This window comes from Aulonocara sp. 'chitande type north' Nkhata Bay, linkage group LG18 (genome assembly GCF_057382095.1).
Source record: "Aulonocara sp. 'chitande type north' Nkhata Bay isolate Kocher_YH1m ecotype deep benthic linkage group LG18, A_spYH_male_GT1.1, whole genome shotgun sequence".
Lineage (NCBI taxonomy): Eukaryota > Metazoa > Chordata > Actinopteri > Cichliformes > Cichlidae > Aulonocara > Aulonocara sp. 'chitande type north' Nkhata Bay.
In genome coordinates, this window is record NC_141361.1 from 24,773,172 (window position 1) to 24,790,549 (window position 17,378).

Genomic DNA, 17,378 nt, shown 5'->3' on the forward strand with positions numbered 1-17,378 from the left:
TGGTGCGTTTACCCTCACACTGAATCAGCCTGCCGCACACCTGTATGACGGTATCATCTGTTACATGTACAAAGAAATCCAGCTGTATTTATGACCAGGAGGATGCTCAGACACTGATGAGATACACCTGGGCTTAGATCACTGATATTTTATGGGGCTTTCTTCTGCTCAGGTTAAAACAGGATAGTTTCAGCTTGGATTTGAGAACAATTTTGCATTAAATGTTGTAGAGTTATAGCCATTTTTAAACCCTCTCCCCGAATTTCTCAGCTTCAAAATTAATTGGTCAAATAAATGATTTTAAATATCAGGATAGTTTTTAATATGTGGGTGAAACTAGTTTGCAGGGGATGACTGTCTGAAGTCTAGAAGCCCTGGATATCACCAAATCTTATGTTTCCTCCCCAGAGATGTTCATTACTGCCTTTAATCCAACCGCCTTCAGTTGTAGCTTGTTTGTGGGTCTCTGCATTCAGTTTTGTGCTACCTGAAAGCACGCACTGTTGAACATTGAAGACTATCCTATTTCCTCGGCTTATCTGTTTGCACTGTAAAGTGCTGCCTAAACAGTTTTGCAACTGAGACTGTAGCCCTGTACATTTCACCCTGCTACTGCTATCAACAGTCAAATCATCAGTACACACTAGTAACCCACTTCCATTGGCACACATATTTGCCCGTGCGCTAACCCTGCCTCCACCGTGTTTAACACATGGTGTACTTTGGATCATGGGCTGTTCTTTCTTTCTCCAAACTTCATCCATAATAAAAGGTGAATCCAAACAACGGTGAAGGCTTTTTTTGGGGCAAAGTCCTCCCTGTTCTTGAGTATAACCAGGCGTTTGCACCCTGTGCATTCACATTACTTGGACAATGACACACCTACTTCCTCAAGAGTGTTTTCACGTGTCTAAATGTTGTAGTGGGGTTTTTTTTAACCATGGAAATAATTATCTTATCATGCACTTTAGATGTCTCCTGGGGTCTTTCTGACAATGAATTCCTTCTTTTTAAGGACTCTGTTTATTTGGCCACTCCTAAGGTCTCTGCTATCTCTGACTGGTTTGTTGGGTTTTTCAGGCGTGCAAAATGAAAGATCAACACTTGAAATCAACTCCAGATCTTTTATCTGTTCAATTTGCTGTGAAATGACGAGAAAAAAAAGGCCTGGCCTGAAAGTTTTCAGTCAAACGTCCAATTACGTTTGAGCCTCTGAAAATGGGAACTATATAAAATATAATGGACTGAAAGAAACGTGTCTCATCAAACATCTAAATAAATGATCCAAGTGACCAACTGAGGATTGGATGGTTCTCACTTGGATTCGAATGTTAAAAAAATTCCAAAGTATTTAATCTGTCATTGTAGTTCACAGGCTACATACGACACAATTTCAATGAAAACCTTTATGACTTTATAACTTATAGATCTTCATCTTCGATCAAATATGCGTTCTAAAAATGAATCAAACATCTGTTTACAGCACAAATTATTAGGAGGCACATCTTAAAAATATTTGTACTTTCAACAATATCTCTGTTTTTTCCACATTCAGTCTACTGTCATTGCAAGCACGTTAATATTTATGGATCCTAGTGGAAAGGAGTTTTTAGGAATGAAACTTTCTTTTATAATCCACCAGCAGTGGTGCATATTATTGAAATATTTCAGGTATTAATTATTTAACTGCAGTTTTTACAAGAGTAAAGCTTTGGTGGATTAATTTGGGTCCCTGGGTCGCATATTCATACTCATAAATCAATGCTCTCTTCCACAGTGTGTCATTTGTCCTGTCTCCCTGCCCTCACCGTTGCAGCAGTTGGCTGCCCCTCTCTGAGCCTTGTTCTGCTGGAGCTTTCTTCCTGTTAAAAGGGAGTTTTTCCTTCCCACTTGCTGAAAGGAAGTAGTTTGATACTGGATGGATAGTCGGGAAAGATGGAGAATAACGTCAGTGGGATTGTCCCCAGTCAGTGGGACAGATTTCAAAACTTAAAAAAACAACAACAGTCAAAACCCCCCATACTTTTACAATATTTAATACAGTATATGTTGGACAAACTTTTCAAGGGGATGTCAAAGACATCAGCTGAAGAAGAAAGAAAGATGTATCCGATGAGTGCAGGTAGTAACACTGATGGGCTCCAGCATGTGTCCATGTCGGGAGGAACCGTCGGTGTCTCATGGAGTCATACTAATCTGATGTACCACTGTCATAAAGCAGCCTATTGTACAGTAAAATACGTTTTCTCTCTTACATGAGCTTCTCTTAAAGCTCATCTATTTCCCAGAAAGACTCAGAGGAGTTTCTGTTCTGCTCTGTGGGTATTTTTGTCGAAATAAGATAAAGAAAGAACCCCCTGACCTGTCCAGCTGACTGCCAGCTTAAATCATATTATGCGCCACTAATACATTGTCTTAGATACGTCTTACATAGCATCCTGGACTTTCACACATGCTGACATGCCAGGAGAAGTTTTGTTATCTGAAAACCTCACACCACCGACATTACGTCAGCCCAGTAGCTCATTCCCAAATAACTTTTTTCTCCCCCCTGACCGTGACTCAAAAAAGTGCGACAATTTGTCTCGTCCTCTCTCCACGTCTGGTATGCAGGGTGGGACCAGAGGTTCACTCCCACTATTCAGGAATTTGGGAAGTTTCCTTCCATATAAGGAGTTTTTGATATAAATCGCGACCTAAGGAAGAGCAGTGGAAAGGTGGAGCTTAGGATCGATTAACGAAGCGTGGAACGAAGAGTATACAGGACTATCAAGAGAAGTCCCCTCTCTCGCTTTGTTGCTTAAATATTTTTTTACTGAGTAGTGCAGTAGTGCGTTTTGAATGGAGGCCTAAAATACATTTAAACTCATGACAGGCATTGCTTAATTATTTATATATGTGCTCTTTATCTAATGGGTCGTTTTTACATATCAGTTGAAAGCTTTCATGCAGTTGGCACTGTCACGTCATAGCAAGATGATCCTGCGTTCAAATACAGTCTGAGGCCTTTTTGTGTGGAGCTTCCTTTTCTTTGTGGGTTTTCTTTGGGTACTCTAGCTTCAACCCATGCCACATATCAGTGTCCTGTTCCGGTTGTACCCTGCCTCTCACCCCACGACAGTCATGACAGACTTCAGTCCCCACGACCTTCAACTGGATGAGTGTAACAAAATCGATAGATGTTTCTGTTATAAGGATTGTTTATCTTAAGAGCATTACAAGAAACTTAAAAAAATACAAATTTATAATAGATACAATAATTATAACAGCCACATAACAGTTTCTAAGTGTAGGATACATGCTTATAAAATGTCTATTTACATAGAAAAAAAATCTGATATGCATACAAGGTGACCAAGATTAAAAAAAAAAGACTGCACTGGTTTCAGGGGAAAAAAAGAAGAAGGTGGTGTTTTTCGGGTATGAGATACAGTAAAATAAATAAAAAGTGAACTGAAACAATGCTGTAAACTCGCAAAACTAAAGTTTAAAAAAAGTATACAGGAAATATCTTCAGTTTCAATCTTTGTCAGCCTGGCCAAATTTGTTGGCATAACCAGCTTGAAGAGTATTTGGTGCATATGTTTACTGAGATTTGGACATGTACCTGACTTTGAGTAAAGGGTTTTATTATTATATTTATTCCAAATATCACATGTGAAAACAGCAGCCATGATAGAAACTAAAACTAACAGCACAGCTAATGAAAAATGAAACTGAAACCTGATCGTGTTTAGAGAATCTGAGCTAGACTAAAATATGTAAAGCCACTTTGCAAGATAAGAACAACGAAATGAAACTGGAAATCCAAAGTTAACCTCCCATATTTAATGTATTTAGTTACCTGGTTCATGCTTTCAGTGAATTATATTCTCCAGTGCAAATACACACAAAATGCTAAAATCCTAAAAGTCTTTCTTGTGCCAAAAAGTGATTGTCTGCCAAAAACTGATTTCCAGTGTTTCTGTGTATTTTTATGTGTAATATCTTTACGTATGTTCGTAAATAGACTTCGGTGAACAGGGGATACAAAGGGGTTACATAAAGAATTAAAACATTATCTGTTTTTTAAGTATCTTTACAACTTGTACTTACATTATAACCAATCCGGTCCTTTATCCCCACTTAAAATATTTTTACAGAACTATTGTAATATTTGCTGCCATTTCTGCTGTCCTGTTGGGCAACTTACTCTTACAAAATACATTTTTAATGTTAATGAGATTTTTTTTACTGCATAAATAAAGGTTATATAAAAGTCGCTGCCAAAAACTGATTGCGGCTTGTATCTTGCTACACGAATGTTGTTTGTGGCTCAAGATGACTTTATGTCATCCATAAGGGATGCATTTGACATATGTTTAACATATTATAGCCCAACAAGTTACTTATAGCACTTTAAATATGAGCAATCGCTTTTTGGCAAATACCGGAAATCAGTTTTTGGCAGACAATCACTTTTTGGCACAACACCGGCTAACCCAGACAGATGCAGATACAAACAACAAAACACATAAAATAAAAACAAGATAAACAAAAAATACGACTGTATTACGTAACCAAGAGCACATGAAACTGATCTCCTTCTTCACCTGTATGAAATTGTGCTAAATATTCAATAATCACTCTTTTCAGCTAGTTTGCAATTAAAAAACAAAACAAACAAAAAACACCTAGAAACTTCGGAGGGTCATTTCCGGGACGGACCGTTCAGGGGTGAACTATCTTGATTCGTGAATCAAGACTCTTTGACAGAAACCGTGGGAGCGCTCTAATTGGCGCCCGTAAAAGAGAAAGGAAGTATTTAGTTCAGTCCGAGGTTTCATTGGAAGACAAACTCGAAGATATTTTAGCGCAGTTTTTATCTTCAAGTCGGAGTCTCTTTCTTTTATTATTGTTTGCCACTCTCAAAGGAAAAATCTCAACACTTTGAAAATGTCTTCCTTTAACAAAGGTCCGGCTTATGGGTTATCCGCAGAAGTGAAAAACAAGGTAGGTGGCCATACTTTTCTCTCCCATATAAAGTTAAGTCGCATTGAACTTTTCTCGCCTTCTTCATTGCGCTTCTCTCTTAACGCGAGAATCACCTGGCCTCCATTTTAATATGGCGCTCAGGTTAAAAGGTAATCAGCGGGGGTAAAAAGGGAGTTTTGAATAAAAAGATTTAAAACTATATTTTATACATATATATAAGTCGGAAAATGAATAATTAAACTCTGGTCGAGTGTGAATAGTTTGCAAAGAAATAAGTTGTGGTCTAGTTAGACACCTTGGACCTCCTTAGTCCCTCTGCTCGTGCAGGAGACTTAACTTAAAATCGCACCATGGGCGTTGTCCGTCTTGGCAAACAAGCATGTCGTTGTGGCAAAAAAAAAAAAAAAAAAAAAAAAAGTTACCCCCGTTTCCAGCATTTTCCGCCGCCCGTGCAGCTCTCTGCCCTGCGTTGTGACCCGCATTAGTAGATAATGTAATTGACCTGTTAGCCCTCGGATTGGATGCCACTGTTCTCATTGCTTCTGTGTTCTCGTGGTTTCTGCAAGAATAGTTTCCCCACTTCCCCTCATGCGGTAAGGTGTAGCGCTGCTCTTCGTGCTTTAACTTTGCTCTCCACACCGTGCCAGATCAGTGCAGGGACAAAGCCTCTCTCCTCCTCAGCCACTCACTCTGTGAAAAATCAAGGTGTCGACTGACACCCCCCCGCAAGTTCTGGGTAATGTGTAACTTTATTGATTGGGACCTTCGTGAGGAAAGCAGCTTGTTTATTTGGTCACAGCCGCATCGAGTTAAAACCTCAGAGGTGACAAGCCCGATCACGTTGGCACGTCACTTTTCGCCAACTTTCCCCCCTTTTTTTTTTTTTTTTTTTTTTTTTTTTTTAAAAGTACTTTGAATGTGACTTACTGTCCATTTCGTTGTTATTGGGAAGCAGACTCCTTTTTTTTTTTCTCACACAAGTGTTACAGCTGATCTGTCCTTAGCCTTCTGTTCATTCTCTTGACACCCGCATATAAGGGCACTTTAACTTACCTCCACCTCATCCCCCTCCCCTTCTGCATTCTTTGGATGTTCCCTTGTGTGGGGCGAGGGAGAAAGAGAGGGTCGTATCCCCTCCCCAGATCTCCACAGAACAACATGTGGTTGACTTAAAGAAAGCATGCAGATTTCCTCTGTCCATTACCACAGGCGTCCTTGAAGGAGGAGAGAGAGAGGGGGGGGGGGGGGTCTACTAAAGAGAGTGGTATTTCCTGCCGTCAGTGACGTAGCTCACCCTTAAAATGTGAGGCATTGAAGGCTTTTAAATTCCACCTACCCCCCCCCCCCCCCCCTTACAAACTGATAAACACAGACAGTCTTTGCTTGTAAGAGTAATCCCCAAACTCACTGATACACTGCAATAACTGTTTTATTTATTTATTCATCTCAGTGCACATCCATTCATCGGCTCGGCACACAGACACAATCCGGCGCCCTTCTCGCTTCATTCAGCTCCCTTTATCCCAGCGCTGCGGGCTGAATTCCTCGCGTTCAGCTTGTCGCTGGAAATTACATCTGTGTCGGATTCCTTGCGGGCAATTAAAACGGCCAGTGTTGTCTTTTAATATGCGGATAACTGGATGAAGGGAATTTAATTAGAAGACAGGCATTCCTGAAGAGCGCAGCCAGCTGTGAGCTGTGTGCGGCCTGCTTCTATGTAAATAGTAGGTTACTTTTGCGGTTTAGTTTCCCATTGCCTTCGGGGACAAGGAAAAATTGTTGGCTGGTTGTGAGTTTGCACGCAGAACTTTTTTTTTTTTTTTTCCTTCTTCTTCTTCTCTTTCACTGGAGGAGGAGAAAAGCTGACCTGTTTAACTCTTAGGTCACTTTTCTCCATTTGTCCGCCTTTCAGATTCAGCTCATGAAACTGCTGTTTGTTTACGTGACCCCGATTCTCCTCCTGAATGGCCTCTTTCTCATGCTCTGCATCCGTCGGTAAAGCTTTTAAATCAGAGTAACGCCTCAACCGTGACGCCGTCAGCAGACCACGTTAAGCCCCTTAAAAACTGACGCGCCCTGTTCTTTCTACAGCAGCTCCCTTCCTGTGCCTCTGGTGACTTTGTTACAGTTTACCAAACAGGATATCAGTGTGTGTTTCTGTGGGGGGGGGGTGTATGTGTGTGTCGGGTCACAGTGGAGTCACCATTTATGAGAATGAAATCTGACCAGCTCTGTAGGAGTCGGTCAAAGTGAAAATGTGGGGATGACCATGAAGCCTGGCCTCATGCAGTCACAATAAACCTTTTAAAACGAACAACAACTAAAACTGAAATCTTCGTGGTGTGTGTTTTGGTTATCATCACCTCGGTCCTTGGTGTTTGCGCGGCTCAGTTATCAGCAGCTGGAGAAAAATAGAATTCTTATATCTTAAGAGTGTTGAAGTGGGAGGTCATTGAGGACAGGGCGAGCTATTCCACTGCTGACAAAAGAAGCTGGTGTGACTGCATCTACTGTTCTTCAAAAGAGCCACCCACTTGGTTGCAGAACACACATGTGACCTCTGACCTTTGTTACCAACTAGATTGCACAGAAGTACGACCCTCAGAAGGAAGAGGAGCTCAGGATCTGGATCGAAGACATCACCGGCAGTTCCATCGGCCCCGACTTCCAGAAAGGCCTGAAAAACGGAGTCCTCCTGTGCGAGTAAGCAGAGCCTACATCAAAGTTCTGTCACGCTAAACCACCAGGGCCTCGATCATCTGTTTTTAATATGCACACAGATCTGGAAAGCTCACTTTCTTTCTTTCTTCCCCGTTCTTTCTCTACTTTGCAGACTTATTAACAGGCTGCAGCCAGGCTCTGTGAGAAAGATCAACCAGTCAGCACTGAACTGGCACCAGGTGAGTTTGTCTTATTTTAGCTAATTGAGGGCGCGGCAGACTTGTGAGCAGGAGCACTTCATTGACGCTAGAAGTGCAGCAAGCAGTTAGACTTGCCTCTTCCCTGCATTGTGCTGAGGATGTCAGTGCACTGAATCACACTCATGGCTATACTTGGACATTAGCAGTGTTGCTTCTGCTTTTATCTGAAACTGGTTTCTTAATAGTTAGTGCTTATAAAAATATTTGACTGCAACTTGTTAATGAGAGGATACAGGCAGAGAAATAATCGCCCGGCTTCAGCTTAAAACCTGTCGCTCTTGTTTACTTTGGTGCGGCTTTAGCTGGAGAACCTGACAAACTTCATCAAAGCTCTCACAGTGTACGGCTTGAAGCCCCATGATATCTTCGAGGCCAATGATCTGTTTGAGAATGGCAACATGACGCAGGTCCAGACGACTCTGCTCGCCCTCGCCAGCATGGTGAGTCTCTAAAAACGTCGCATCACAAACGGTAGTGGTAGTTTTTTGTGGGGAATGATCGCAGTTTAATGAGAACTCTTCTACACCGCCTTTTCTCTCAGGCCAAGACCAAGGGCTGCCAGTCGCGGGTTGACATTGGCGTGAAGTATGCGGACAAGCAGCAGAGGATGTTTGACGATGAGAAGATGAAGGCTGGACAGTGTGTCATTGGCCTACAGGTACAGTTTTCAGTGTCAGTAATATCACAGGACTGATGCTCGCAGAGTGAAACTCGGGGCCAGGGCTTTAAAGGAAATGCAGACAAGGGACTAAACTTGATTCTTTTTTTTTTTTTTCTTTTTTTTCTTCTGAAATATAAAGATCAAAAAATTAGAAATAAGAATTTTTATTTTATTTATTTATTTTTTTAAATGATCTGATCATTCTGGCTGCGTTTTGACAGGTGGGCTACGTGCTCGCAAAGCTGAACTCACTGCTGCAAGTGGCGAAACTGTTGTGAAAGAAGGCTTTGTCATGATGATCTCATGTTGAGTAGCGTTCTTCTGTGCGAGAGCTGCACATTGTCACTGATGCTTCAAACCTCCCTACTTTTCTTTCCTTCCCCCTCCATTACCTGGAAGGGTATCAAGTAAACACAAGCACTTCTCAAGCAATGAAGAAATGCCTCGACTGTAATTTGAGAGCTTTGCAAATATGAGGAACAGCTTAGTCAAAACTTTTTAAAACACGTTTGGTTAGTGTTGCACCAGTATCAACAGTCCCACACTTGCTCAAAACAATAAAATGTGAGAAATGCAGTGATGTTGTGCAACAGTTTACACCAAAACTCTTTATTGATCTTGTATGACTGTTGATCATTTATATACAACAAGTGATTGTTCTATTTTTCAGATGGGGACCAATAAGTGTGCCAGTCAGGCAGGTATGAGTGCATATGGCACCAGGAGACATTTATATGATCCCAAGGCTCCAGTCCAGGCCCCCATGGACAACACCACCATCAGTCTGCAGATGGGTACAAACAAAGGGGCGAGTCAGGTATGCATTCTTAAAGGACTGCAGCAGAAATAAGCTTCGGGACACTGGTTATGGCTTGTCCTTGGCGTTCTTTGCCTGCTGTAAACTACGGTCATGTTTGGTCTTGTAGAAAGCTGTAAACTCCTGTATTATCTAAAAGGCAAAGCTCAGTCTCTGTCTGAGCAAAGTCTTTTGTTATATTTTTGCCATAACAAATTACAACACAGACTAAGGAAACAATTTGAACACATCAGCAGAATACTAGATTAAGGATAGCTTGACATCAACGTATATTCTCAGTTTATAAAAATGGTCATTTTGTTACAGTGAGTACATTAATGACATTATGGCTCTGTGTTTGTTGAAACCATGGGAGCTGCTGTTAGTGGAAATAAATGGTTACCGGGTAGCATTTGATTTCCCCAACAGATCCTCTGTGTTGCTGATCTTTTCTAGATGAATGACATGTATTCTTTAACCCAGTGGCCAAATGTCTGGGGCCAGTCTCGTGTTTGCCAAGCAGGAGGAGAGGAAGGGGGGGGATGCTGGGGAGAATTCCACAAAATCTGACAGTTTTCCTTTTCCTGTCTCCACTTCAGGCTGGGATGACGGCTCCAGGAACGAGGCGTGCCATTTACGACCAGAAGCTGGGCACAGAGAAGTGTGACAACAGCACCATGTCTCTACAGATGGGATACAGAGACGGGGCTAACCAGAGCGGGCAGAACTTTGGCTTGGGACGGCAGATCTACGATGCCAAGTACTGTCCCAAAGCCACTGAGATTCCAGGTGATGAAAATGGAGCTGGTGTCGCCCGTGACTACATCCCAGATTACCAAGACGAGGGCTACCAAGGCTACCAGGAAGAGGAGCAGGTGTACCAAGATGATGGAACAGATTATTAAAAGATTGGAGGGAGCTGAGGAAGGAAAAGCGTGATTGTGTAAAGCTGGCAAGTTCTGCGAGACAGAAAGGTGGTTTATCTTTTATATCATTAGGATGTTGCACTTTTTTTTTTCTTCCTTTTTTTTGTAGGCCGTATCCTCTTAGTATTGTACGAAAATGTCTTCTTACCCCTGTTTGTACAAAACCATCTACACATATCATCATGAGCTGTATTTCTGTAATTTCTTTATATATTTGAAGTGACCACAAAAGCCAATCACTTGGCTTGGCTAGATATCCCAGGGATTTCTGTCCATGTGCCAAAGTTTTGTTTTGGTTAATTTTTTTTGTTGGGGTTTTTTTTTTTTTTTTTTTTTTTTTTGGTCCTCCTGTGGCTTTGCTAACACATTAGTTTCATTGAGGGATCCCAAGATTTTCTTTAAGGGCAACATAAACTAAAAGTGAAACCTTAGGGATTTTTTTTCTTTCTTTCTTTCTTTTTTTTTTTTTTTTTTTTTTGGTCCTCCTGTGGCTTTGCTAACACATTAGTTTCATTGAGGGATCCCAAGATTTTCTTTAAGGGCAACATAAACTAAAAGTGAAACCTTAGGGATTTTTTTTCTTTCTTTCTTTCTTTTTTTTTTTTTTTTTTTTTTTTTTTTTTTTTTGTGTTAACAATAAATGGTTATGAGAAAATGCATCTTTCCATGAAATCACCAGTGCTTATGTTCCTGTAATAGCTGTATCATCTGTGTTTTAAAAGGAAAAAAAAAATCCTGTGAATGAGAATGTAAACTTATTTCGTGTTAGTTGTTACTTCAGTATCTTCTTCATCCTGTCAGTATTGACATGCGGTAATCGTCCGTTTTGGTTATTCTGGCAGATGAGGGAACAAAATGGATTTGTTAGAACAAACCAGTCTTCTTTAAATTCTGCTATTTCTCTCACTTCTTTATTTCACTCTTTTAACAGAGGAAATATTTCCTTTGTTTGCATAACCAATCTGACTGGAGAGAGGCTTGTTTTCTTTGGACAGTGGAGGAGTGGATAAAATGATACTCAAGTGAAGTTTTGAACATTCCAATCAAGAATACTGGATTCTTCTTTGTCTTTCAGTGAACAATGTTTCAGTGGCTCATTAGATATTGGTTGATATGCAAACCAATCATATATTTGATCATGTAAGATTATTATTTATACATGTTTGTGATTTTTTTTTTTTTTTTTTTTTTTTTTTTTGAATGGAGGCTGTTTTGTACCTTGACATTGAATAAAATTTGGTATTGGACTATGCTGCTTTTTTTTTTTTTTTTGTGTGTGTGTGTGTGTGTGTGTGTGTGTGTGTGTGTGTGTGTGTGTGTGTGTGTGTGTGTCTTTTTGAATTAAGACAGACTCGACGGCCGCTCTATGTATAATGGCTCATTTATCCAAATATCTAATCGGCCAATCGCATGGTAGCAACTTTCAATGTGGTATGGTTGGTGGTGCCAGACAGGCTGATCGGAGTATTTTAGAAACTGCTGATCTGCAGGGATTTTCCCACACAACCATCTCTGGGTCTGAAAGAGAAAATAACCAGTGTGCAGCACTTTTTCTTTGCAAGGTTATTGTTAAATAAAACTTGATGTGAAAATGAAATTTAAATGGATATGTTATTTTGTGAACGTGGAAAACAAATACAGAAGAAGCATCTTTAGTATTTGTTAATTAATTTTATTACAACTTACCTGATCTTTATTTAGACTTTGGATATTTACACGACTGAGTCATGTCTTTATTAAAACACCTACACTGATTCTTCAAAATCTTGCCTCTGGCATATGCCCTTCATACAATAACAATTCAAAAGATTAAAACACTGAAACTGATAAATGTAAAAATACACTCTGAAAAATAAACCTGAAATTAAAAAAATAAAATAAAAAATCCAACACCACAAACTGGTCCTCTGGGCCTTTGTGATGTCAGAGTTCAAAGAATGCTTTGAATAAGAAGGAAACAGTGACTCTAATTAACCACTCATTAACCAAAGTATACAGAAGAGCATCTCTTAATGCAGAACCTGTCAAAGCTTGAAGCAGATGGGCTACAGGAGCAAAAGACAGCACAGGGCGACACCACAATGTACATGAATATTGTAGCCGACCATGCCCATCCCTTTTAAAATTCTAACAGCTGCTTTCAGCAGGATAATGGACTATGTCATAAAGCATAAATCACCTCAAACTGGTTTTGTGAACATGACAATGAGTTTTCTGTACTCAGATGACCTCCACAGTAACCAGATCTCAATCTGGCATCATGTCAATAAGGGCTAAAATGTCCATATTGGTGTAGCATATGAATTGTCCAGTGAGTGCGTGCTGGTGTCAGTTCAGTCAAATGAAACGTGTATTTAAATGCTGTTTGAATTTGGCTTTACAAATTTACTATCTGCAAAAGCATAACTGATTTTATATTGACCTTGTAGGTGTGTGTGTGTGTGTGTGTCTGTGTGCATGTGTCATGGAAAACTGTGAGACACCTACTGTCATATTAACAGCTGTAAGTTTGGGTTTCAAATGCTCTGGCAAGTGTTTGTTTTGTCAGCAGTGCAGCAGAGCTCCAAATGAAGGCTGAGTTCAACAATCAGTGTGGTTTGCCCTTTCAGTAGTTGTCTAACTAGAAAGACATTCAGAGGTCGTAGATGTCTGCCAAAGCCCGTGTACTATTTCACAGTTTTAAGGAAAGTGATCTGTACAAAATTGAGCGGTGTCTTCCTCTGAAAACACTCTCACCAAGCTTCATTAAATTTGGCTAGATAGATTCTGGGCTATGTTCGAGATAATAGATTGTTCATAAAGATGTAACTGTGAACAAAACACTCCCATCTCTCTCTCTATCTATCTATCTATCTATCTATCTATCTATCTATCTATCTATCTATCTATCTATCTATCTATCTATCTATCTATCTATCTATATTTAAAATAAAAATAAAAACAGAATAAAACAATAAAACCACAATTGATTTGGTGCTATAATTTTTCAATACTTATTCACTATGAAATCCATACAGGGTGTGAACTTGGGCGTGTTATTTAGACTGACACATATTTTGAATTTGTGCCATAGCATTTATGTGTAACCAAGAAACAATTACCTGGATTTACCGTCACAGGTAAATCCAGGCAAGCTAAAAAGGACAATTGAAGATAGAACAAACCAGGCAGAGATGACGTAATATAAGATGGGAAGGGTCATGAATAACATTGCAATAAGTAACCAAGTCCCAGTATAACAAATAAAATAAGTTACATATTGCTATATATCCGTAGTCTGTTAACTAGTTTTATATAAACCTGGACAGTTAGAAACTGTACACGTATGGTCAGAAATTGACATCAACAAATAATTCTGACTGAATATTTGATCATTCAATTTTCAATAGGATCAAGGCCCGGGGCTTTGGGGAAGTGAATTCTAGAAGCTGAATGTTGGTCTGCTTTAGCCATTTGAAAACCAGTTTTAATATGTTCTTGGGATCATTGTCTTGTTGGATGACCCAGCTGTGTCCAAGTGTTAACTGTCTAGCTGTTGATACAAAGTCAAGTTGAAGCACTTGTATACACAAGGTGAAACCAGGCAAGCCAAAAAGGACACTTGAAGATACAACAAATTGGTTGTTTATTGTAGTTTGCGGGTTGTTCCTGATCATCCCAACCAATTTTCTCTCATCTGAGGGTGATAATTTGGGTCCTCTTCCAGACCTTGGCAAAGTGGTGATACATCTGAATAACGTGTACTGATGTAAATTTATTTGAACTGATGATCTTGGACTCTTGACTCTTAAAAGCCACAAATTACCATGATATTCATGCCCATAACCCCCAGTGTGTTTAAACTACTGACTGCAACTGTGTATGTTTAGTCCCGGGGTTTCCGACCTAGACCTATGTAGTCATGAGATAAACGTGAGGAGTTTTAGTTATTTAAATGAATGGTCTCATAAGATTTGAGGCCAATTGGGACACTGCATGAACTGAAAATACTTCATCCGACTTAAAGAATTTCGGAACACTTTTACTGCCTTTCTGCGAAGATCTGTCTGCTCACTACTTTCCTGTAATGTTTTTGTTTGTGTAACTCTTCTCTCCTCCTAAAAAGCAGAACTAACCCTGCCATATCTGTGGTAACACAGACAGTAATGAAAACAGGACACGTTGGTTGAAACCTGACACTGGACACAAACTGCAGTAACTCTGCAGCTGCGCCACCTGCTGTTCACAGAGGAGATCAACGCCCGGAAAACATCACCGGATGTTTGCCAGAAATCGCGCGATATCTGGCCTTGCGAGACTTCTGGCCGTTCTTTTCCCCCGGAACATCAGGCAAGATGGTAGGTGTTTGTTCCGTCTCGCAGCTAGTCAGACTACAATCTGTATGCATCGGGGCTCTAAAGTTGCTGATTTGAACAGCTGACTGTGTCATCGAGTAGTTCCACAGTTTTTATTACCATCCAGTAGAAAATCGTTGCTCCAAATGAAAGATTAAACTGTGTTTACAGCCTCCGTACTAGCCGGAGCTATGGCTAAGCTAACCCGGTGGTAGAGCGTTACTCGTAGCAGTAGCTGAAATAAAATAATCATTATAATATTACTGTAGTTGGTTGTGCATGGGTTATTAAACCGACCTGTAGACGTTTAATGGTGAAAATGAGTGACGCCTGTTAAATTCTGAAGCATCAGTGTAAAATGCTAAGCTACGTACTCACCGGGGTGATCCCGTTTCTTCCAGGCGGATACCGAGATCAAGAAGAAGCGTACCTTCAGGAAGTTCACATACAGAGGTGTGGACCTGGACCAGCTTCTGGACATGTCCTAGTAAGTGACACAACTGATACGGTCACTGGTGATGTCATTCAGTCAACTAGAGTTACTGTACTACTACTGCACATCCTGACATAACGTAATTTGTTGTCACAGTAAGACACTCACAGAGGGGTTTAAGTGATAATACTGACTCACTGAAAATCAAATAAAATTGTCCAATTTTTAAGATGATTTATTCAACTCTGATGCTTGCAGGTCAAAACTGAATAAAGAGGCTTGAGACTGGACACTGAAACTAGAATTTACTTGTCTAATATTGGCAGCCATTTTTTTTTTTTTTTAACCTTTATGTGTCTGACAGCATTGAATAGTTTGTGTATGGACACGTGATTTCTTTTCTTACTTGCATCTGGGAATTGGAGGCGTGAAACTTGATTTAAATTGTTTTCCTCTGTGTCCTGCCTCTAGTGAGCAGCTGATGCAGCTGTACTGCGCCCGCCAGAGGAGGAGGCTGAACCGTGGCCTGCGTCGCAAGCAGCAGACTCTCCTTAAGCGCCTGCGCAAGGCAAAGAAGGAGGCTCCTCCCATGGAGAAACCAGAGGTGGTGAAGACCCACCTGAGGGACATGATCATCCTGCCTGAGATGGTTGGGTCTATGGTTGGAGTGTACAATGGCAAGACTTTCAACCAGGTTGAAATCAAGGTGAGATGTCAGTCTGGTAATTGGCACAGTTTGAAAAGCTGGGGTGGCTTTATTTCTGCCATTGAACTAAATCAGCGCACCCATCCAATAAAATGGATCATATAGGCCATTATCATTTATTTTGGGGGAAAAACAAAGGCCCCAAACAAAAGTGTGCATTGGTCCAGCAGGTATAACTGACCAATAAATTGACCTTTTGCCCATTTACAAACTCATTCAGTTTTCACTCATTGCCCTCTAAAAATAGACTTTCAGCTCAAGTGGTTTTTATCAAATGTAACTAAAATATAATGTGGAACTGTAGCTACATCTGACCATGGTTGTCAAAGTGATTCAACATGACTGATAATTAGTACACTGGGAAAATACAGATACACTAAATTGAAAGAAAATATGGGACGTCTTAGTTGGTTAAAAAAAATCTAAGGGGTCTTTATCAGTTTTCCAAGAATGTATTTCCTATAAACTAGTTTTCCTGAAGTCACCGCTTTACATTGAGTACACTGTGATGCATAATCTACTGCAGTATTGGACATAATTTTAAACCTGCCATATTGTCCAGTTAAATTAAAAAAAAAAAATTACATCAATTTTTAAGTTGACAGTAAAATATGCTATGAGCCAAATCACCCATTGTGATTGATTATGAATGCAGGATGATGCATAATAATCAGGTGTTGTAAAACCCCTTAAGTATGCCAGCTTCAATGTGCACAGATCCTGCATGCCTCCAAGCTTCCCTATTTTGGTAGTGACCAAGTCAGTGTGTTATTTTGTGTTTCCAAAGTGTACAGGTTTACACTGACAAGCAAAGGTTCCTGTGTTGATCCAGGGAGTAGGCCCACATCTCTTTGGGGTTGTCAGGAAGGGCATCCACCTTTTAAAGAAGGTGACAGCCAAAAGTAGTTTGAATCATACATTACGTTAGTAAATCTTGCATATCCTGTATAAAAGAATTCCTACTGTATTGTATTTTTCAAATCCACAACCCTGTTTGTACACATCAAATTACACTTTGCTCAAGCTGTTGAGGAGAAGCCGTTTTGTTTAAACGTCAGTAAATTTGTTCTGATCTCTGTCACATAAAATTCTATTGCTCCGTACTTAACATGTTGTTTGTCCCCTCTCTACAGCCTGAGATGTGTGGTCACTACTTGGGAGAGTTCTCCATCACCTACAAGCCAGTGAAGCACGGTCGCCCTGGTATTGGAGCCACACACTCTTCTCGTTTCATCCCTCTGAAGTAGAATGGCTGTATTATTTGTATAAATAAAAAATTGGGTGCTCCACACAACATGATTGTGTTGATTTTCTTTTACATTATGGGTCAAAATGAAAATTGAATGCATATTTTAAAGATGGCATGGTGACAGAAACCTCATGAATGCAAGACTCAAAGATAAGGTGCTTTTGTTTGAATTTTGATTTATGCTGAAATGATCGAAGTCCCTGAAATGTAACATTTCTTTACAAAACAAAAGATGCTATGTACATCAAAATTATTGGTGACTTGCTAATTAGAGGCTTTCAGCCTTTTTGACATGGTCTCTGCTTCATCTTGAAGCTTTAAACATCAGGCATCAGCGCCTAACCTGGGAAGCTGTTCATGCTCAAATAAGGTGAGCAG

The 17,378-nt window shown here is 40.1% G+C and overlaps 2 protein-coding genes across 2 annotated transcripts; both read left to right on the plus strand.

Moving 5' to 3' along the window:
* The first annotated feature begins 4,793 nt into the window (after window positions 1-4,793).
* Window positions 4,794-11,525, plus strand: cnn2 (calponin 2). The gene is made up of 7 exons (XM_086271617.1): window positions 4,794-4,992; window positions 7,556-7,677; window positions 7,808-7,874; window positions 8,198-8,335; window positions 8,437-8,553; window positions 9,227-9,373; window positions 9,952-11,525. Exons 1-7 carry the CDS (start codon window positions 4,936-4,938, stop codon window positions 10,255-10,257), a joined length of 954 nt encoding a protein of 317 aa, XP_086127743.1. The 5' UTR covers window positions 4,794-4,935; the 3' UTR covers window positions 10,258-11,525.
* A 2,969-nt stretch (window positions 11,526-14,494) lies between these two features.
* On the plus strand, window positions 14,495-17,047 carry rps15 (ribosomal protein S15). Its single transcript, XM_086273493.1, has 4 exons — window positions 14,495-14,615; window positions 15,014-15,099; window positions 15,517-15,751; window positions 16,885-17,047. The coding sequence occupies exons 1-4, from the start codon at window positions 14,613-14,615 to the stop codon at window positions 16,996-16,998; spliced, it is 438 nt and encodes a 145-aa protein (XP_086129619.1). The 5' UTR covers window positions 14,495-14,612; the 3' UTR covers window positions 16,999-17,047.
* The last annotated feature ends 331 nt before the right edge of the window (window positions 17,048-17,378 follow it).

Excerpts from the sequence above, each read along its gene's own strand:
- cnn2 (XM_086271617.1), top strand. The coding sequence starts at position 4,936 with ATGTCTTCCTTTAACAAAGGTCCGGCTTATGGGTTATCCGCAGAAGTG. Across the intron at positions 4,993-7,555 it reads CCGCAGAAGTGAAAAACAAG|ATTGCACAGAAGTACGACCC; the intron begins GTAGGTGGCCAT and ends GTTACCAACTAG. Across the intron at positions 7,875-8,197 it reads CAGCACTGAACTGGCACCAG|CTGGAGAACCTGACAAACTT; the intron begins GTGAGTTTGTCT and ends GTGCGGCTTTAG.
- rps15 (XM_086273493.1), top strand. Across the intron at positions 15,100-15,516 it reads CAGCTTCTGGACATGTCCTA|TGAGCAGCTGATGCAGCTGT; the intron begins GTAAGTGACACA and ends TCCTGCCTCTAG. Across the intron at positions 15,752-16,884 it reads TCAACCAGGTTGAAATCAAG|CCTGAGATGTGTGGTCACTA; the intron begins GTGAGATGTCAG and ends CCCTCTCTACAG.